The following is a 23,781-nucleotide window of genomic DNA, read 5'->3' on the forward strand; positions in this document are numbered from 1 at the left end:
AAATTTAAGAATATAGCTAAAACAGCTAAAGCTGATGTTTTCTGTCACCATGTTATGTATGCTCTGTAAATGTACTGTGAGTTTTTGAGGTGAGTTAGAAATTGCCAAGTTATATACATAATTGCTGATTTATAATATAATATAATCATCCTTTAATGTCTGCTTTCCATGCTGGCATGGGTTGGACGATTTGACTTGAGCTTGAAAGCTGGAGAACTGCACCAGGTTCCAGTCTGATTTGGCTTGGTTTCTACAACTGGATGCCCTTCCTGGCACCAACCACTTTACAGTGTGGGCTGGATGCTTTTAACGTGGCACCAGCATGAGTGCTTTTACATGGCACAGACATAGGACTCTCACAAGCCAATCTTCTTCACTAGGGGATGTAGCCTTAGTTCTTCTGTTGTAGAGGATGGGTTTTCTTGAGTACTGTAAGGCACCGGATATCTTGGTCTTTTGTCATCTTGCCAAAAAGATAAAGCAAAAATGAACTTAAGTCCTAGATATTTTTCAAGATGATTATATTTGTTGGTTGTCTTAATGTATTGTTCTTAATCCCGAGATAATCCAGCTGTGACCATTCAGAATTTAAAAAATTACTGGATCTATACTTTCTGATACAGTGCTTATGAGGATTGGAAAGAGAGTGAACTGTAATGTTTCAGCTTTTTCAAAATTGTCCAAAACCAAGAGAAGAAAAAATTATATGGATGAAAATTCTGTTTTGCCTTCTCATGAATAAAGAAGGTGCCAAAAAAAAAAAAAAATCCTTAATAGGTGCAGGTGTGGCTGTGTAGTGTGAAGCTTGCTTCCAAACCACATGGTTCCAGAGTCAGTCCCACTGTATGACACCTTGGGCAAAGTGTTTTCGAATATAGCTTTGGTCTGACCAAAGCCTTGTGAGCAGATTTGGTTGACAGAAACTGAAAGAAGCCCGCCCGCCCGTCCATCCGTCTGTCCGTCCGTCCGTCCGTCCGTCCGTCCGTTCGTCCATCCATCCATCCATCCATGTGTGTGTGTGTGTGTGTGTGCATGTGTATGTGTGTGTGTGTCTGAGTCTGTGCCCCCCCCCCTCGCTTGACAACTGGTGTTTGAATGTTTGTCATCGTAACCTAGCAGTTCGACAAAGGAGACCGATAGAATATGTACCAGTGTTATTAAAAAGTAAGTACTGGGGTCGGTTTGTTCGACAAAGATCGTTCAAGGTGGTGCTTTAGCATGGCCCTAATCTAATGACTGAAACAAGAAAAAGATAATAGGTGCAAGCGTGGCTGTATGGAAGCTGGCTTCGCAGCCACATAGTTCCGGATTCAGTCCCACTGTGTGACACCTTAGGTAAGTGTCTTCTACTATAGCTTCGGGCTGACCAAAGTCTTGTGAATGGATTTGGGGATCTTTTCGGTTTGACCGGCAGTTTATTAAAATAATTTCCACGTAACTAAACACTTTTAAACTTCGTATACTGGTAGAATGTGTTTATAAAACATCTTTTTCTCTTGGCTTTATTGAGAAAATTCTATAGTTTGTAAGATATTTGTTGTTGTTTTTTCTTCAATTTCTGCAATTTCAACCAATCAATGACGTCTAATGAGGTGCCGTATGAATATGTCCCTCGTTTAAGAAACAGATTGGGTTTATTTAGATTTCTGAAGAAAAAAAAGATACCCTTCCCCCCACCCCTAACCCTAAAACAGATTGAAATGCAATAGATCGATACTAGGGTCATAATTATGGGTGACAATTACATAAGACACCGCTAGAAAAAACTGCCGTCCAAACCGATAAAATCCTGATTTGGTAGAAACTGAAAGAAACCCGTCGTGTGTGTGTGTGTTTGGGTCCCTCGCCATCGTTTCACAACCGTCGTTTACGTCCCCGTAAGTTTGCGGTTCGGTAAAAAGGATTCGACAGAATAAGCACCAAGCTTAAACAGAAAAGTTCTGGGCTCAGTTCGTTCGACCAAAAATTCTTCAAAGTGGTGCTACAGCATGGCTGCAGTCCGCTAAGAGTTGCTGAAGTATGGAACAAACTGCCGGCATCAGTTGTTAGTTGTCGAAGCACTGCATCTTTCAAAACTTCTATGCTTCCTGAGATTCGCCAACACTACACCTGATTTTCTCCCCTCCATACACACGCAAGCATATATCTGACTCATACACAGACATTTGAACATTACTGCATATGCTTTATACGCACTTTTGACAAGTTGTGGTGCACCTGAGCACTGTATACAATAATTTCATTATCTTTTATGGGTTTTTTCCACGAGTAACCTTTCGAAGCGCCTCCCCCTATTGGGAGTTTTAATTGTTACTTACATTTCGTTGTTATCCTGCTTTTGTACACGGACTTTTTCAAACGGACAAAACCCTTTATAACTTTCGTCCTGCGTTTTGTCCCTTTATGTTTTAATCGATTTTTGTTAGCCCTTGTGGCCAATAAACGAACGAATTATTATTATTATTATTATGACGAAACAAGTAAAAGATAAAAGATAGATTTCTTTATTAAGCCACGCAGGGCCGAACACAGAGGAGGCAATAATAAAAGATTTGTTGACGACAGGCGGGTATTTATCTCTTCCAGAAGAACTAGTCTATTGTGTCCTTGACACGACGTCAATGGTAAAGTGTAAGTTGGAGGGAATGAGTAACCTCCCTTACAGGAGAAGGTCTCTGAGTGACGTTTCATAAATCTCATTAGTCGTTTACTGGAATTCTCATAGTGTTGTTTGGTATTTTTGTGGCTCTAAGAAATTAATTCGTTGGTTACAAACAAGAAAACCAATTTAATCTGTACACCACGTCACGATCTTCCTTGACTACACCGTCACTACACAAAGAAAACTGAAGACAGAGAAAAAGGTTGTACTTGTAAACTATCTACATTTCCCTCTAAGCTGCTGATTCAAGGTAATAATTTATTGTAAATTGTTTTTCATCAGTATTTAACATTTTATTGCTTATTCTCAAACGTTGTAATTGATACGATTTTAAAATCGTAGTGGATCGTTTCATTTCAATCAGTTCTTTCGTGTTTGTATGAAATTATTCTAATTATATATTTAGTACAAGTGGTGTCGAATTTTTCTCAACAGCAGTTAATGTGTTATCGAAGAGATAAATCTTGTTAAATTCTTATATACTAACAGATGATATTTGTTATTTGGACATTCATTACTGTTATGATAATGTTCATAAAATCGTTATAAACAACATAAATATTCATAATAATTATTACACACATACACACACGCGCACGCACATAAAAAATAATCGTTGGTTGCAATCGATTTTTATTAATTTATATATATATTTGTAAATTCCCCGCCTTTAATGCGTTAAGTTCTTCATTCAGCTTGGAGTTAATGTTATAAATAACACCCCCTCTATCCATCTATCTTTCTTTCCATCCATCTATATATCTATCTATCTATCTATCTACCTATCCATATATGCAGGAAATGTGGCCATGATCTTCAAGCATTAAAAAAACTTAAGGTGTCTGTAAAATTACTCAAAAATTATGCAACGTATTCCCCATTATAACTTAGAAGTAAAAATAACATTTATATTAAGGAGAATGTAGACAAGATGATGTAATAGAAAGGTATACGTGCATGGAAGTTGGTAGTCTGTTTGCTGTTAGAGGAAGGTATGTGTGTATGGAAGTTGGTAAACTGTATGTACGTATAGTATTAAGAAATAAATTCTGCTGGAAAATGTGAAACACTTGTCACGTGGATACTTGAGAAGACAGACATGGAAGCAAATCTACGCATTACGTTTATCAGAAATATCCGTGTTGAAGTATAGATGGAATATTTACAGTTTGACAGTTTGATGGAGAATACGAAGAAGAATAATGAGAAAAAGAGCAGTGACAAAGAAAGAAAGAAAAAAATAATGGTTAGAAAGGGATGGAAAGAAGCTGAATTGAGAGAGGGAGAGAGAGAGAGGTGAAACAGGAGGTGTGTGAGCTTTCAGCCAATAATAATAATGATAAGTACCTTAGCAATTTCACGTAAGTTCGAATGTAGTTTAGTTTGCAAATAAGAACAGTTGTGTGTGATTGATGTGTGGAAACAGAAGATTTGACATTCTTTCGAATTGGAGATAATTCATTTTAAAATATATCTTCTTACTATTTTAACATAATTGCAAACGTTCGTATGCGAATTGCAGGTTACTCTGAAATTTTGTTGCAAATTTTGCTGTTTAAATGCATGAGTTGTTTGGTTATAAAGTCCAATTATTTATCTGTTAGATTTCCCCGTCCGGTTTTAGACGTGGCTAATTTTTGAAGAATGCTGGTAATCTTTGTTAACTGGTTTAAATTATCGTGTTTACGAAAATCTTGGACTTTTCGATTTCTCCTTCCAAAAATAAGAAATAAAAAAAGAAAAAGACTAACAATTTTACATACAGAATAGTGATATTCACAATTGTTCCAATAATTTGAATTAAACTATATAACTGTTTTGAAATTAAGTTGGAATTCTTTATTTTAGTAAGCATTTCTAGACTTTCAAATCAAAAGATATTGATTTTTGATATGATCTATAAAATCAACAAGAATTATTGCAGCAGTGATGGACAGCAGAAACACTAGAGTGTCAGACTAAATGTATTCCAGTATTCAGTTTCATCTTTTAAAAAAAGAAAAAGGAAAAAGAATCTCAGTTCAAATTTTCTGGGATTGAGTATCAGTAATATGCTGAAGTTGGTTCAGTCTATTATGTCCTCCTTTTACTAATCAGCATCTTTAAGATAAAAATAAATGAAGACAAAGAGATGATACACTATCTATTGTTTATTATTCAATTAGTAGATGGCAGCAAGCTGGCATATTTTTTAGAGCACGAGAAAAAAATACTTAGCGGCATTTCTTCTGGTTCCTTACATTCTATCTTCAAATACTGCTGAAATCAACTTTACCTTTCATCCTTTTGGGATCGATAAAATAAGTTCCAGTTGAACATAGAGTCAATGTAATTAACCAACCCATTTGCTGGCTTTGTGCCAAAATGCAAAACCATTGTTCAGCAAGTAGAATCACATTCTTTCACAGTGGAAATTACCCAAGTTTATAGTTTTAGATTTAATATACAAGAAAAGGTGTGCATGCAACATAATCTAACCTTGGAGCATGCCCAAGTTTATAGAGTTTTAGTTTGAAAGAACTCCATCAGTGCATGCTGCAACGGGATTTGATATAACTGGAAGCTTTCAACTCAGGAGATGGGTAACAGTTAAAGCTATAGGCAGTTAATTTAGCCCTGAGATTTTCATGCTAAACACAAATGCTTTACTGATTTCAAGTGCTGGTATTGCTTTTGCTAAGTTTCTTAACCCTTTCGTTACCAACTGGCTCTGTAGTACAAATGTCTTGTTTTCATAAGTTTTGCATCAAAATATACCACCAAACCTTAGTCGCAATTTATATTCCTAACACTAGCTTAATGATAACTAGGTTATTTTACTAAATTCTTTGTTATATTTTAAATAATTGAAAGAAACACAGAGCATCTTAAAATAAATACAGTAACGAAAGGGTTAAGAGTTAGGGACATATAAATGTGAGTTCCATGTAGATCTGGATTTATGGAAGCCATATTGGTACTCATTGAAGAAGAAATGAAACTTATGGTATTGAAGGTGTTTGTGATTGTCTCTATCACTTTTGAGATGTTGGAAGTGAGACTGACATATTTGATAGTTGGTAGGGTCAGAGAGGTTACCCATTTTAGAGATGGCTTACTTTTTACTTGTGACGGCGTTCACCCAGGGCGGGTTGAGCTGGCTTCTTCTCTCATAGAAGAGGTTTCGTGGGAATATTGAATTCACAAGTGGTCCTGGACATCCTGCATGCACGTCCCGAGTGACGGGATGCCCTGTTTGCCGTGGAGTCTCCACAGATGCAGGGACAGAACGACCGCGAAGCTGCCGATCAGACGCCTCTTGGAATTTTCACCAGAGCCCCATTGGCCAGGCTGCGACCCTAATACCACTCAGTGCCAGACCAATCCGCCTTGGGTGGCCCTACCAGGAACCGAAGTTCCCAACGGCATAGCTCTGACACTGCCCGTTTACACCATCCCTAACGCTTTGAGGAGGGGTTGGACTTTAGGGTAGATTTTAGAGATGATTTAAACTGTGGTATGTTTCTAATGACTAGATTAGAGACTAGCCCTGAGGAATATTGAGGGGCTTTACCCATGAACATGAGGGCTGCAGACCACCCCCAGATTGAAGAAGTTGATGTCTATGGAGAAAATATGTGGGCAGAAGAAGAATGTCAAAGAGCTCTGGTTTTGAGAAGAAAGATTGGGGAAACTGTTAGTTTCAAGGTTTGAGATTTGATGAAAACTCTGTATTAATTAGGTGATGTTGGGCAGGAATGAGATGTAACTTTCTTGCCAAGAGGAGTAAAAAATAAATTGTTGTAGTAGTAGAGGAAACATGGAAAAGGAACAACATGATTGTTGTATAACTTCAGGCTCAAGCTGATTTAGAAGTTCCTTTCATCAGAGACATATTTGTCACAATTGTTATGTCTTTGTTTCAAACATAGTTTATCTAATTTTAGACTACATTATCTAATGGGTCCTTTTTTTTAAAGATGGTAAGGTATGATTTGAGGGCTATTTGGCTGCTATTTCTTACAGTTTGAGTGCCAGTATTGAAGCTCTCTCATTTACTAAAAATTGCATAATTGTCTGCTAGGGGTTGTAGTGTGTTGGTGAACAAATCCCTATTATTCAGTCAGATAATTTTTGTTTTTGTTTTGGTGGAGTTAGTGGTGGCAGTGCTGTACAAACTACTTGTATATGGTGCAGTAGTATTGCCTCAGATATATGAATAGTACTCCAATTTAACCGCATTTGAGCTTGATTCAACACAAAAAGAGACCGTTACTTTCTCAAAAAATCTTTGGAAAAGGGTTTTCTTTTTATATATTAAGAGAGCCTTCAGTTGTACATTAATAAAATGCTTCTTTTTCCCTCTATTTCAGAAGAAATTATTACTGCTATTTGAAACTTCTTGGATGCTTATCTCAAGACAACCTGCTCAACTAGCCTCTTTGATCAAGGCTCAATGGCTTTTAATTTCTCAGAAGCCAACTGTAACTCAATTAAAACAGAAATTCTACCACACTTCTTCAAAAAACTATAGGTTTCTATCTGATCCTGAGAACAAAGGTAGTCGACAAGCTGGAATTAACTTTGACACCCTTGGCTGTTGGAATAGTCGTCTTGAGTTACCAATTCACTATGAAGAAAGTATTGAACGAGGCAAGATTATTCCCAAAATTCCATTGACAGAAATTGGAAGTGCTACACTGTTAGGACGGCGTAAAGTTAATGAAGATCGCTATGCTGTTGAAGAACTTTCTCCCAATCTTCTCTATTTTGGAATGTTTGACGGACATGCGGGTACAGAAGCTGTTGATTTTGTCAATCAAAAGATGAAGAAGAGCATTTTGTTTTGGTTGAACCAAACTGATGATCTGGAAGAAGTTATTAAGCAATCATTTATAGATGTCAACAACCAACTTGCCCGTTATTTACTTTTCTCACGTATGTTTTGCTCACTTTCTTTTTTAATTAATTGGGAATAATTCTTCTTTGGAATGCAATTATTATAGTTTTTTTTTGTGGGGTGATGAGAGTCAGTATTTCACTGTCTTTACATTTTGTGTGGTCTTTACAATGAAATAACTTAATGCTGTTATTCATTGTTATTAGAGGAATATTTAGATATTTGCTCATGTTGGCCAAAAATGTTTTTTTTTTTTATTGAAGAGTAGATCAAATGGTATCTGAAAAATATATTGTTTTATGGGTCATGAGCTCTTGTATATATTGGAGGTGAGTACAGGTATATGGGCTGTGCTTCCTAACAACCTGGTTTTGTGACACCTTAAGAAAGTGTCTTCTACTCTTATCATGGGTTCACCAAAGCATTGTGAGCGAATTTGGTTGACCAAAACTGAAAGAAGCCCATCATATGTGTGTGTATGTATCTCCTTGTCCTGACATGATGCAGTAGTTGTAAATGAGAATATTTCATTACCAATCTTCTGTGGAAATATACATGTGAAGCTATTAAAGAATATTACCTTGCTTGGAAACAGGTGAAGGCTGGAAACAGGAAGGACATCAGGCTGTAGGGAACCTATGTTAATGATTTTTGTTTGATCCATGTAAACATAGAAAAGTGGATGTCAAAATGATGATGGTGGTCATGATTAGTTTAACAGTTAAAGACTGTATATCAGATTAGTGGGTCAACATATATTTGGTGTCTCATTCTTTCAAAGCTTAGTATAACACCGAATTAAATAAAGCTATGAAAGCATGAAATTAAGTTTAGCTTGGGACATATAGTGACAACTGCATTGTTAGACTGTCCAGGCAAGCTTAGATATTGTTTTTCAAAGAGATGTAATTGGTATGGATATATTATTAAAAAATGAGTAAAAGATGTAGGCTATCAAATCATCATCAACATCATCATCATTTAACATCCACTTTTCCTTGCTTGCATGGGTCAGATGAAATATGTTGAGGTAAATTTTATACAGCCAGATACTCTTCCTGTCACCAACCTTTGCTTGTTTCCAAGCATGATAATATTTCCCCATGCTCAGACATATTTTTCATGGAAGACTGGAAAGGAACAACCTTGTCTATGCAATGATAATGCTCACTTACAACAGTAATGTGATGTCTAGACAAAGACACACACACACACACACACATACACGCACACACACACAGGATTCTTTCAGTTTTTGTCTACCAATTCACTCACAAAGCTTTGTTTGCCCCTAGGCTATAGTAGAAGATACTTGCCAAAGATGCCATGCTGTGGGACTGAACCCAAAACCATATGACAGCAAAACAAGCTTCATAACAACATAGCTATGCGAGTATGGATATATATATATCAGAATAGTATGGACAAAGAAAACTTGGACTAACACGTTTGAGGCTGATGTGAAAGAGTTCAAATTAATAGTTAAAGTACAAAAGGTATCTCTTTCTCTTTCTCTCTTTGTACTTGTTTCAGTCATTTGACTGTGGCCATGCTGGAGCACCATCTTTAGTCGAGCAAATCGACCCCAGGACTTATTCTTTGTAAGCCTAGTACTTATTCTATCAGTTCTCTTTTGCCAAACCGCTAAGTTACGGGGACGTAGACACACCAGCATCAGTTGTCAAGCGATGTTGGGAGGACAAACAGACACACAAACACACACATATATATATACATATATACGACGGGCTTCTTTCAGTTTCCGTCTACCAAATCCACTCACAAGGCTTTGGTCAGTCCGAGGCTATAGTAGAAGACACTTGCCCAAGGTGCCACGCAGTGGGACTGAACCTTGAACCATGTGGCTGGTAACCAAGCTACTTACCACACAGCCACTCCTACGCATATATGATAAGATTAAGATATTTGTAATTTGCAAATGATCTGTCTGATCTACAAAACAAATGAACAAATTTTTGAAGGTATATCTTTTATATTTTACTTGTTTCTGTCATTGAACTGTGCCCATACTGGGGCATTGTCGAGGGTGCATGGTTTGGTGGTTAGAGTGTTGCATTCTCAATTGCAAAGTCATGGTTTCAATTCCTGGACCAGGTAGTGCTTTGTGTTCTTGAGCAAAACACTACATTTCGTGTTGCTCTGCAATCATTCCAGCACCTGATGTGTTGTGTGCTGTGCAACTGTTCAAGCAACACCGATTTGATGGAAAGAGTGAGCCGCCAATGTGCAGCACATGCATTTAGTCACTATAAACAAATCATTTATGCAGGTGTCCAGCAAAAAATTGCACAACCTCTTTCTTGGACCATAAGACTACTATCTTTGTTCTGGGACATTACCTTGAAGAGTTTTAGTTGAAAAAATTAGCCTCAATAGTTATTTTTATGTCTGATACTTATTCTATCAGTCTCTTAGGCTGAACTGCTAAGCTTTAGGGATGTAAACAAACCAACACTGGTTGTCAAGCAGTGTTGGAGAGAGACAAAGACACACACATATAAATATATATATCATCATCATTATCATCGTTTAGCGTCCGCTTTCCATGCTGGCATGGGTTGGATGGTTCAACTGGGGTCTGGGAAGCCAGAAGGCTGCACCAGGCCCAGTCTGATCTGGCAATGTTTCTATGGCTGGATGCCCTTCTTAACGCCAACCACTCCATGAGTGTAGTGGGTGCTTTTTACGTGCCACCGGCACAGGTGCCAGACGAGGCTGGCAAACGGCCATGATCGGATGATGCTTTTTATGTGCCACCAGCACGGAGGCCAGACGAGGCTGGCAACAGCCAATAAATATATATATATGTATATATATACACACACACACATAACAGGTTTCCACACTTTCCATCTACCAAATTCATTCATAAGGCATTGACCAGCTCCAGCTTCTAGTAGAAGACATTTGCCCAAGGTGCTGTACAGTAGGATTGAACCTGAAGCCATGTAGATGCAAAGTAAACATCTTAACCACACAGCCATGGTTGGTATAATTTTCATGATTACCATAAAATAGGTTAATACTTAGGTGTCATTTGTAATTTCAGCCTTTGGTGTTTTTTATAATTATTGTTTATTTTAATGTTATGTATTCTTGTAGGTTCTTCCAATTTCCATTGTGGGACAACAGCTACTGTATGTTTACTGAAAAACAGTGTTGGATTGGTGATAGGACATGTTGGCGACAGTTGTGCTATTCTTTGCCGACAGGGAAAAGCAGTTCGTCTGACTCAAGACCATGATCCTGAAGTTGAGGAAGAAGCTTCTCGCATCAAAAAATGTGGCGGTTTCATTTCTTTGAACAGTTTAGGACGATCACATGTCAATGGCCGTTTAGCCATGACAAGGAGTATTGGTGATTTGGATCTGAAACCATATGGAGTTACTGCTAAACCTGATATTCTTACAATGGAGGTATGTTATATAATTTTATGTTGGTGCAGTGTTAGAAATGGAATAGACTAACTTAATCTTGTGTGCGTTTTTTTAAGAAGCTAAATATGCTTGGCATAAAGTGAGAGTGAAGAATAATACATATGCATGTTAAAAATTGAAACGCTTTCTCTCCTTTATTTGTTTCAGTCATTAGATTGTGGCCATACTGGAGTACCACATGTGAGTTTTTAGTTAAACAAATTAGCTCCAGTACTTACTATAAGTCTGTAATTATTCTATCAGTCTCTCTTGGCCACACTGCTAAGTGGTAGTAACATTCTTCTACTTATTGCTTTCATATATTTAGTTGAAATATTTAATTTCAATCAGCTCCAGTTTTTCATATTTTCTTTGTGATAATCAGAAATATTAAATTTCTAAATATCTCATAGAGATATGTACGGTGGTGGGGCGATAGAATGGTTGTATACTGTCAATTTAACGTGACAGTAGGGGATTACACCACCGCTGTTTAGACCTAGGAAGCATCGACGCTTCCTGTCGGCTTCGACACATTTCCTGTGATAATGAATCTTCATTAAATGGCAGTTACTTTAGGAAGATCGGATTTCTTCTTCAGAGCTAGAAAGTATCTCAGTTACTGACTACTGTCTCGAAATAAAATACAAATTTATTGTGGGTTAGACTTCTACTTGCATCTGTTATAGAGCTAACCCATTGATAATATATCTTAAAACCATATAATACAAATGCTCTTCTAAGCTTATTATTATAAACCTGCTTCAACTCAACTCATTTAATGCATTAATCTCTCCAGGAATTTAATTATTCCAAATGAAATCATTCCTGGCCTAGCTAATTAAAATAAAATAAAATAATCATCATTTACTTGGTTGTAAACTACTGGTAATGTGTCTCAGCTGGGTTGGTGTAGCACAAATATGTTGGATAACATCCAATAATACACCACATAACTGAATGGTATAAAGTCACTCACAGATGCAGTCCAGTTTTTCGACCATGGATGTGCTGTCTCCTCTCTCAATTTTTTTTATGGCTTCTGCTCCTCAGCATTAGGTGATCTTGTATCACCTCCACCCAGGTATCCTCTATTCATCCTCCACTCCTCCCTTCACTCTTATAGTGTCCAACTTCCATTCCTCACTAGCCACTATCCATAACTCTTCCTTCCCAGAATGCCAATACACTGGAATTCTTTTCCTGTACATCTTTCGCAGTTGGAATATTAATGGCATCAGTCTCAATGATCCCAGAAGGCTTGCGAAGGTCATGGATACTTCCCCACCATTTCCAGAGTAAACTAATGAAACAAGAAAGGCAGTTTTCAGTTCATTGAAGCCAATGAAATGGTTCTCTGCACAGTCTCACAACCTGCAAGAAATTGCAGTGAGATCTTCCTCAGATCACATCTTACTGCCTTGAAGATAAAAGAGGACATATGTAAGAAGGATAACTGTGGTCCTTAAAACAAAAGATGGAATGATCACAGATCTGCTCAGTCATGCCTGATGTGAAGTTAAATAAAAACAACAACAATTTTCACTTTTAGTCTTACATACCAACTCAAATGCTTGAATTTGGAGAACTTACATTCTTTGTTGTAGTTGTTCAAGAAAGTAATCAAGTGCATCAATCTCACTGGTCTTCGAGAACCTGTGAAAGCTATGTCCCTTTCTCTAGACAAAACCTTTTAAAAGTTAATGGAAAATGAATATCATCTTTTTGCAGATCCTTTTCTAATATTTATATATATATATATATATATATACATACATACAAGGAGGTGCTGTAAAGTTCTTGACTTTAAGGGTGTTGCAAAAGGCCTGGTTGGAGGCCCAACCTTCTGAGTTCTTTTACAGTGCTTGGAAAAACTGAAGGACCACTGCAATAAGTTTGTGAATCTGAGAGGGGAATATATTGAGTAAAATTATAATTAACTGATTCTCCTGTATTTTCTTTTACCCAAAGCCAGGAACTTTTCAGCCTCCACCTTGTGTGTGTGTGTATGTATATATATATATATATATATATATATATATATATATATATATATATAGAGTCAGTGTATCATATATCTGAAAAAAAAAAAACCACAGTCTAAAGCATTGAGCAGTAATGTATTTATATGCAGTTAAGTATATGTCCAGTCATAGAGTGACCAATGGTTTCATATCTATCAAGCGCTTAGCTTTATGGACGACTTGTCAGACTCTAATGGCAATGGGCATAAGAGGTATACATCCATTGACATTAGAGTCTGACAAGATGTCCATATATATATATAATGTGTATAGGGTGTTCCAAAAGTCACTGATAGGTTTCAATTTCTAATAACTTCCTTAACTTTACATATAAATGCATGAAATCTTGATACAATATAAAGGACATGATGGAAATTAATATTCACAAGTCAAATTTTGAAACACCACTACATCACCTATCAAAAATGACATCGCTTAAATGACAGCCATTTTTGGTTTCGTATGCCCATGCTCATTCCAAAACTTGCACCATAACACCCTCAAGAGTTTCAGACCTCCACTTCGCTGATTTTTCTATTGATGTTCTCCTTCAGTTGCACCAGGGTCTCTGCTATGTTGACATAAACCCTCTCTTTCAGGTATCCCCACAGCAAAAAATCTGTGAAAGCTAGTTGACATTGCTGTTGTGGAAAATTATTCTCTCTCCAAAGCACTGCTATAGCAACTGCATTGTTTCTCTTGTGGTATGAGCAGTTGCCCCATCTTGCTGAAACCATGTGTGAGGTCTACTTTGAATGGCTGGGCACAAAAAGGTCTCAATCATGGATATCTGAAAGAGAGAGTTTATGTCAACAAACCAGTGACCCTGGTGTAACTGAAGGAGAACATCAATAGAGAAATCAGAGAAGAGGGGTCTGAAACTCTTGAGAGTGTTATGGTGCAAGTTTTGGATGGGCATGCAAAGCCAGAAATGGCTGCCATTTAAGCGATGTCATTTTTCATAAGTAATGTAGTGGTTTTGCAAAATTTGACTTGTGCATATTAATTTCCATTATGTCCTTTATATTCTATCAAAATTTCATGCATTTATTTGTAAAGTTAAGGAAGTTATTAGAAATTGAAACCCATTAATGACTTTTGGAACACCCTATATATGTCATATTTAGCACTACTATTATGGGATCACATTTTAGTGCTTTAGTGTTTTTGTATTCAAATACAGATGAGGTTACTGATTTTTTTTTTATTTTGGGAGGGTCAATAAAGTAATGCTTATATGGTATAATTACTATAACAAAAGTAGTTGATTAAAAGTTAAATGCACTGGAAGAAAACTCTTGTGTTTAATTAAGAAGGATCTCCCCATTGATCAAACCATAAAGTTTTATCAAATTTAAGCAAATGAGGTCAAATAAGGTTAAGGCATGATTGTTAGTTTTTCCCTGTGCCCACAACAACAATCACATTTTCTCTAAAGCATGTTTTTGAGGATGCCTAGTTTTTTTCTTTTTTAAATCACAGGTTTTGATGTTTATTCTCCAGCTAAAATGAAAATTCCAATTAATAATTTGCCTGCATATGCCAATCAGTATATTTCTCCTTAATTTATTCATGCCATTGACCTGTTTAAGTTATTTCCCTCAACTCATTTTTTAAAAATGAAGGTTATAGTTAACTGTTAGGTTTATTTTTAATTTCATTGGAATAATTTTAGCTATAATAAATTTATTTCACATTAGTAAATTGAAAATATGTGACATGTTCAAAACAGGTGTTAATTATGGCTTCAAAATTTTGACTTAAGTAGTTTTTACAAGCTATTTGTTTGACTTAAAACCTAAGGATATGATCAATGATTCTTTGAGGTATGAAGGTTCATAATATTTGGACCCTGTGGGCAGCAAGCTAGCAGAATTGCTAGCACACCAGGCAAAATGCTTTGCTGCATTTCATCTGTCCTTACATTCTGAGTTCAAATTCCACTGAGGCCGACTTTGCCTTTTGTCCTTTTGGTGTCAATAAAATAAGTACCAGTTGAACACTGGGGTTGATACAATCAACTTACCCCTCCCCTGAAATTGTTGACCTTGTACCAAACTTTGAAACCAATATTTGGACTCTGTAGCATCAAAGGAAATCATAGATTTTTCTCTCTCAGGAAAGGATGCCAGGGTCTGACATACATTTCTGGAAGCTGTCATACATATGCCTGGCAGTTGTAAGTTATAGAGTTTGGTGTAAATCTTGAGAGTTCAAGAACCCAATATTGATAAATCAACTATTGTTTTAATGTTATTTCTTCACATGCATTTTTTTAAAGTTCAGAATCTCACTGTTTGTAATTAAGTTACCATTTTAGCGAACTTTACTGCTCATTCATTTGAAAATTAATAAAATAGGTACTAGTATGTTACTAGTCTCAATACAATGGGATTGAATTGAAAGTAAAAGCTAACATGGGTTATAATTTTGAAGCCATAATAAATAAGGGCAGTTTTGGAAATGTCTAGAATGTTTATTTTGAATATTCTTTTTATTATAAGGCCACACATTTTTTTAGGAGGAGTGTAATTGATGTAATCAGTCTCATTGGTTCATACCTATCAGCCCCTGAAAGGATGGAAAGCAAAGACAACCCTGGAGGGATTTGATCTCAAGACTTAAGGTGACATAGCTAAATGCCACAAAGCATTGTGTGATGCCTCTCTACTATTTCTGCCAATCCACCTCCTTATTGTTGTTATTCATAAGGATTTCTAACAGAGGCACAAGACCACACATTTTGGATGAAGGTATAGTTGATTAGACTGACTTCAATTGACTTCACTGGTACTTTATTTTATCAACCTTGGAAGGACGAAAGCAAAGTTGACCCCTATGGGTGTGAATCCAAAATATAAAGACATGTAAATAAATACTGCAAGGTACTCTGCCCATTTGCCAACTCCCTACTTTCTTATTCACGGTAAAGATAAATCAATGTTAAATATGGTTCACTTACATCATTAACGACACTAATGAAAATAGCTTGAGGAAGTTTCTTGATCCTCTGATAATATAATTGATGTTTTTAAAAGTATCAGCACTTAGCCAATGCTCAAGCATGATTTTAGTTGTGCTGGCTAAAAGAGAAAACTAAATATCGTGTCAAAAACATCAAAGAATCCACTTTAGTATTAGATGGTAATCATAGACAACTATATTTCTGAATATTCAATGACAAAGGTCCTTTCAATTCCTCAAAATATAGCAGCACCATACTATAAGGTGTTAGAATTGCAAAAGGGATAAATTGCAGGACTAAATGTCTTGCAGTATTTAATCTTATTCATCAGCATTCATATTTCTAATTCTCTCAGAGTGCCAGAACTGACTTTGTTTTTCTTCCATCTGAAGTCAATAAAATATGTACCAGACTGAGGTTAATTCCATTGACTATACCCCTCTCTCCTACAAACAATGTCTTTATGCCAATTTAACAAATCACTGTGTGTAATTCTAATGATATCAATGACCAATTATTTTATGCATCAGATCTAAATAATTAAAATTTCTCCAAGAGTTTTTTCATTGTGTATCTCTAGTTTCATGAAAGCATGTACTAGAAACTCCAAATCTACATATACCAGTTATATAACAGGAAATCTATTTTGTGAGTATATTGAAAAAAGATTAAATGTAAATATATCAGTGGAAAATATAAGAAAGATAAAATGTGTCTTCATATAATTTTGAAAGAAAAGAATGTTGATCGATGGTTTTTTTTTTAAGATTACAGTTAAAACGGAATTCTATCTTTTATCTTTTACTGGTTTCAATCATTAAGGAGCACCACCTTAAAAGGTTTAGTTAAACAAATCAAACCCAGTACTTATTTTTGAAAGTATATTCTATCAGCCTCTTTTGCTGAACTGCTAAGTTATGGTGACATAAACAAGCCAATACTGGTTGTCAAGTAGTGTGAGGGAAAAACAAACTCAAAGACACTCACTCACACACACACACACATATTAGGGTGGAGGGCTTTTTCACGATTTTCAATTTTGATATAGAGGTAGTGTGGCAAAGTTGTGAATGGGTATCAAAATAACTGGCGTAAAACCTTAGAACTCAGCAACAATATCTTGTCTCCACAAATGCATCAAAAAATGGAAAATGTGGAGAAAAAACGCCTCTACTTATTAGCTTTAAAATACAGTTTTCATTGCATCTTCTTTGGATAACTTTTAAATGACTCTGATGAAATTTCTCTAAAATATGACTTAAACATATTTTTTTCTGTGACTTCATCTTCTGTCTCCAGAACCACCTCAAAATATACAAAAATATTGTAAATATTGTAATTTATAAAATGCAGAAAATTTTTCATGTAGATGTAAATTACAATACACCCCATCCCTCCTTGTGGAGGCAGAATATGAAGTCACAGGAAAAAAAAACATGTTCAATTGTATTTTAGAATAATTTCATCACAATCATTTAGAATCTACCTGAAGAAGATGCAATGAAAACTTTATTTTATAGCTAATAAATAAGTAAGTAAGAGTATTTTTTCCCCCTTTTTCCATTTCTTGATGTGTTTGAGGAGATGGAAGATATTGTTGCAGAGTTTTAAGATTTTGCACCAGTTATTTTGATGTCCATTAACAACTTTTCTGCACTACCCTTATCACATAATTGAAAATCATGAAAAAATGCTCCACCCTAATGTATATATGATGGGTTCCCACATAGTCTACCATATTCACTCACAATAATAAAAGACAATAATAAAAGGCAATAATAAAAGACACTTGCCCAAGCTACTGCACTATGGAACTGAACCCAATACCTCTTGGTTGCAAAGCAAGCTTCTTGACCACACAGCCATGCCTAATTTATTAACCTTTGAAGTTGTCAAAATATTGCTAGAAACTCTTTGGTTTGTGTAAGAATAAAAAGAGCACTTTTGAATTCTTTAACAATGGATCTACACTTTTTTTCATATTTCTTATATTCCTCTTTTATTGGTTTCAGTCATTGGACATTGGCCATACTGGGGCACCACTTTCAAAGATTTTGGTCATTTCTATCAATTTCAGTGCTTATTTTATCCTTCTCACTCATGAGATATGGAATGGACCCACAGCTTTTCTTCTCTCCATGTCCTTAATTGTTTTATCTTACATGTTGCTTTCAACCTTCTGTATTTTGTAGGGTCAGCATGAGGTAGCCTCTCTATATCCTTTGCTTTCTTCTTGTTCAATAGCCTCTAATAATAACACTTCCAATGCTACTTGTCTTTTATATTGATGGGGAGTTTGTTTTCATTGTTCTGAATAGACTTCTCATCAATGATATCTTGGTTCTCTCTCACATACTCTCTTGCAATTCTGAGCCTCTGATTTTCACATTACAGGGTAAATCTCTTCCTTTCTGGCCTGTCCATAACCAAGTACACCTGTTGCCTAGCTGCTCTTCTAGCCATTTGATAATTTCTCCCTAATATTACTTTCCTTCTAGGTTTTCCAAGCTGGTCTCTTAGCCCTTATCATCCTATCCACCACAGTATTACTTTCAGTGCAGCTGGGACTTTGCCCCAGCCACATGCCTGATCTGTGTCCTTAAGCAGGCTATTTCATAGGAATTCCTAGTTGTCATCTGTGCCACAGATGCTTAAATCTTTCTCGTTACAGTCATATACATCAATTACAATTCCTCTAAACCTATTTAGTTTCCATGTCTTCCTTCTCCATATCATCTTCTGTTTCTGTATCTGCTTAGTTCTGACTTTGAAGTTAATAGCCACTAATCCATGTGGTGTAGTCCATTCTTCATCATGAAAGGTTTTGATTTTCATGATAGCCCTTCTGTTCCATTTCCTGTCATACATGTGTGTGTGAGTGTGTGTGTGTATGTAGTCATAAATGGGGGAAATAGTTTGATGAAATTTTATTTAACAATAAGAAAATTCAAATATTATGACAAATATTGTTTTTCCATATACTTACCTTATATGCTTCAATCTATCCTAATCTACAATACTAAATTATATTAATCTTATCCTACATTATAAACTATTCTCTATTTACTTATATATTTGAACTTTTAATCTTTAATTTAATATTTTTCTTGTTGATATCAAACTCTATATTTTGTAAACTCTGTTTCTATAAATATATGATTTTCCTCTCTTTATACCAAAACTATCTAATAATTATTTCTTAAAATTTTAATAAATCTCCCTTCTCATCTTAGAAAACTGTTTCTTTAATTTATATTAATTTTATTCTCATTATCTTCCATACTTCCTATAAATTAAAAAAAAATATTTACTTCAAATTTCTTATATTAAAAAATTTAATATTGTTCATATTTTCTAGTTGATATCAGTCCCTATATTTCATAAATATTTAGTTGTAGTTTGTTTGTTGTTGTATTTTTCTATGTTTATGATCTTTTATTTTCTAGATTTTTAGTAATAAAATATTATTGTACTAATAACATTTACTAGTAACTTTTTAATTATATTACTAAAATTTCCTTCCATTTATTAGAAAATTCTTATTAATTTATATCAATTTTATTATTATTGTGTTCCATAATTTAAAAAAATTTTGGGTTTGTGTTCTTGTTACATTACATTGAGGATTTAGTATTTAGCAAAGACTTTCTTTTGCATGAGGTTTTGCATTATTTTGAAAGATGTTTTGCATTTTCCATTAATGCAGACATGTAAGTAATTTATCTATTATTAAATATAATAATATAAATTATTTACATGTTTTTAAGTAACGAAACAATTTGTCATGATATTTGAATTTTCTTATTGCTTAATAAAATTTCACCAAACTATTTCTCTATCATTTATAACTTTATACACTCCTTATTGTTTTCTCTTGTATGGTACAATATATTCTGTATGTTTTGTAGAATAAAACATTAAGGAGCTTTTCTAATGAATACTACCAGATTACTTGAACCCATTGTGACTTAAATATATATATATATGTATATATATGTATGTATATGTATGAAATAGATGTTTGAAAAACCTTTGAGTATTGTAGGTGAAGAGTTAATCAAAACATGTAAGGTGATGTCAATGAATGAAAACACCTACTCTTCTTCTCTCAACAACAGTTCTTCATTGCCTTCTCACCCATTCTCCATCGCTAACCATTTCTCATTCTCCCATACATTCTTGCAATTTCTACTCACTGTTCTCCTTTCTCACTCCCCACCTTCTGTTCTGTAATGTGAAGCTCTTTTAAGCAAGAAACCTATTCTACTCTGGCCTTTTCTCTCATACTTTAATCCAGTGTTTCTCAACTTTTTTACCCTTGCATAACCCTTAAAATAAATTACGTCTCAAGGAACCCCTGCACAAAACAAATTATATACCATATCTTTCTCATATTTTGTTCATCGTAGTTTGCGTGGTAAATATCATATGTACATATATATATATATATATATATATATATATATATAAATAAATAACTAGTTTAAGAAAAAATTAATATTTCTTTGTCAAATTTATTGGTAATGCTTGATAAGATACATACTGCTTGTTTATGATACCTCATCATGGAATTTTCATTCATGCACAAAAAAATCTAAACTTAAACATAAAAAATAAACATAAGTAACCAATATCATATACCTATAATACATAAATGTAAATGGAATGAAAACAAATAATTGTGTATCAATTTATTATTTATTTATCCTTTACTGGCAATATTGAAAAGACAAAAGATAAATCAAGGCAAAGTGTACTGTGAACCAATAAATTATACTAAGAAATGTTACTTTCAAAGCCATTTGGTAAAGTGAAACGTGTTTCTCTAATGTGAAACCTGTGCCTGTCTTTTGCAACACAAATATTTAATTTGAAGTCCAACTTTAGATAAACACACACGGATTTCATTTTCAGTGGTTGTTATGTCTTTTTGATATCATAATAAGTTAGATAGGATAATGTCTGTATTACAATAACCAATATGTTGTGCATGTATAGAAATATTACGATCATGAAATTAGTATTAGCTTATCTCACTCTTTCTTGTGTAACTCCTAGGGACCTTTTGCGGAACCCTACAGTTCTAGGGAACCCCAGTTGAGAAATGCTGCTTTAATCACTCATCTCTTAGCATAAAGCTGCCTCCATCTTTACTGTAACCCCACTAAGTTGAAAGGAATCTAAGTCTTGCAAGTTACATGGTGATCTCACTAGTGCTGGTGCCGTGAAAAAAAGCATCCAGTATCCTTTGTAAAGTGGTTGACATTAAGAAGGACACTCAGCTGTAGAAAATATGCCAGAAGCAAACATTGGTGTACAATGCTGTTCTCAGACCCATCAGATCCTGTCAAACTGACCAACCATTGTCAGCATGGAAGATGGACATTAAAAGATTACGCTGCCAATGCTGTCAATAAAAATGCTGTTGCTGCTAATGTATTTCTTAAAATTACTACATTTTACAACAGAAACTGGCAATGAGGCAATGAATATGTGACATTAGCATTAGTTATAGATTCTCTTCTGGTTTATGTTGTGAATTAAAAAAAAAAGGAAAATTATAAACTTTCGATAAAGTTATATGATTATAAATTTGGGAACTATTCACTTCATTTCAAGTCCTGAAACACCTTTAAATACTTTCATCCCTACTATATTTCATTTGGTGATCAAAACTGATGCTGCAGCCATGGCTGTATGGTTAAGAAGTTTACTTCACCACTGCATGGTTTCAGGTTCAATCTCATCTGTGTATAGTTTATGCATTGGATTCACCAATATTGTATGAGTGAAATTTGATTGACAGAACCTGAATGAAAGTTTGTTCTGTGTGTGGGTTGTGTGAGAATTGGTACATTCGATAGAAATACCCTGCAATATTGAAGTCCAACTGAACTGGCTGCTTTTACTTCAAAGTCTACTTTGCATTTCATATCTTAAAATATCTTAAAAGAATAACAAAATAAGTACCAGACATTTGGGTTTGATATCATCAACTAAAATCTCAAAAGCATAGTCACAGTCCCATTACTGAAAGCAGTAAAAGAAAAAAATAAATAAAAGAAAGCTGGAAATAGTAAAAGATATTTCATCTGTAGAGATGAGGTTAATAGTCTGAAGAATTATAGTCATACAGTTCTATATTTATGAGATGAGGAATTATGTACATTATTTACATTTAACGGATATTTGTCCTCATCTTGTTTGTTGTTAACACAACATTTCGGCTGATATACCCTCCAGCATTCATCAGGTGTCTTGGGGAAATTTTGAACCTAAGTTCTCATTCCTAAGGTATTTTTGATGTTGTTGTTATTGTTATTATTATTATTATTATTATTATTCAGGTCACTGCTTGGAATCGAACTCGGAATCTTGGGGTTAGTAGCCCGCGCTCTTAACCACTATGCTATCACTACACCATATGCCCGTGGACATATGACATAGTGGTTAAGAGTGCGGGCTACTAACCCAACATTCCAAGTTCAATTCCAAGCAGTGACCTGAATAATAATAATAATAATAATAACAACAACAACAACATCGAAAAATACCTTAGGAGTGAGAACCCAGGTTCAAAAATTCCCCAAGACACTTGATGAAGGCTGGAGTTCAGCTGAAAAGTTCTGTTAACAACAAAAAACAGGATGGGGACAAATATCCGTCAAATGTAAATAATGTAAATTATAGTCATATTAACAATAACTTATCACAGACATTTAAACATTTTGAAATATTTATTGATAAAACATACAGTGGGATGGTTTTGCACTTTCTATCTTGGTATGACCTTATCTCAATTTAATTATTTCAATTATATTTTTTTCAGGTTAAACACTCAAAAGATGCTTTCTTGGTACTGGCATCAGATGGGCTCACATTTGTGCTTGCAGACCAAGAAATTGTGGATGCAGTCAGTAAGTGTGACATTCCTAAGGAAGCTGCTCATTTGGTGACAGACCAAGCCATGCAGTTTGGCTCTGAAGATAATACAACAGCTCTCATCATTCCATTTGGTGCTTGGGGCAAGTATCAAGCTGCCGACACTTCTAACCAGAACAGTTTTGGACGACAGTTATTAGGTGTTCGATATTGCTGAAGGTAAAAAGAAAAAAAAAAGAAGAGAGAAAAAGAAAAAGAAACAAAGACAAAACAGATTCCAAAATCTTCCTTCAGAATCTTGCCCTACCTCTTTGCTGTGCTTCACCTCCCTGTAGTCAATCCTTTACAGAAATGCTGCATTACACATAATAATGTAATATCAGATTCAGCCATGAACACACTAGCTTACTGTACTAGGTTTGCACTTGTACTTTTAGTATACTGTGATATGTAATTTGGCATTAGTACTAAAAATATTAACAGCTAAATTTTACGTGGTGACAGCTCATGAGAATCCATTTGTTAAACTGCCACTAGGAAATTATTTAAGGAAGTGTCTGCTATAAATTTCTGCTTTACTGTTTTCTTGTCCTACACCTTAGCCACTAAGTAACATCACTGATCTATGATAGCAACAACAGCCAACAGCAATAATTACTGTAATAAAATCTGATTACTTCCAGTCTGTAATCGCTTCCTTTTGTTGATGGGAATCCAGTTGTATGCTTGCAGGATGCAGTAATGAGATAAGACAAGCAAAGAGCCATTGTGATGGTTTGTTATGCAAGAGCAATGATAAAGTAATGCAGTTTTGTTTTGGAAAATGGAGGTGCTAGTCTTTTGGTGCCAGTACCATTTAGTTGATGGTTATACAATCATGGAATAATGGAGTAATCAATACAAAGTTTAATAAAAAATATTAATCTATTATT

At 35.0% G+C, this 23,781-nt stretch overlaps 1 protein-coding gene across 1 annotated transcript; it reads left to right on the forward strand.

Moving 5' to 3' along the window:
* Positions 1-2,650: 2,650 nt before the first annotated feature.
* LOC115211791 (protein phosphatase 1K, mitochondrial) lies at positions 2,651-23,781 on the forward strand. The gene is made up of 4 exons (XM_029780481.2): positions 2,651-2,912; positions 7,015-7,579; positions 10,665-10,978; positions 22,797-23,781. The coding sequence occupies exons 2-4, from the start codon at positions 7,048-7,050 to the stop codon at positions 23,064-23,066; spliced, it is 1,116 nt and encodes a 371-aa protein (XP_029636341.1). The 5' UTR covers positions 2,651-2,912; positions 7,015-7,047; the 3' UTR covers positions 23,067-23,781.

This window comes from Octopus sinensis, linkage group LG5 (assembly GCF_006345805.1).
Source record: "Octopus sinensis linkage group LG5, ASM634580v1, whole genome shotgun sequence".
NCBI classification, from domain to species: Eukaryota; Metazoa; Mollusca; class Cephalopoda; order Octopoda; family Octopodidae; genus Octopus; species Octopus sinensis.

Coding starts and splice junctions, on each gene's coding strand:
- LOC115211791 (XM_029780481.2), top strand. CDS start 7,048: ATGCTTATCTCAAGACAACCTGCTCAACTAGCCTCTTTGATCAAGGCT. Junction 7,580..10,664: donor CCGTTATTTACTTTTCTCAC/GTATGTTTTGCT, acceptor GTATTCTTGTAG/GTTCTTCCAATTTCCATTGT. Junction 10,979..22,796: donor CTGATATTCTTACAATGGAG/GTATGTTATATA, acceptor TATTTTTTTCAG/GTTAAACACTCAAAAGATGC.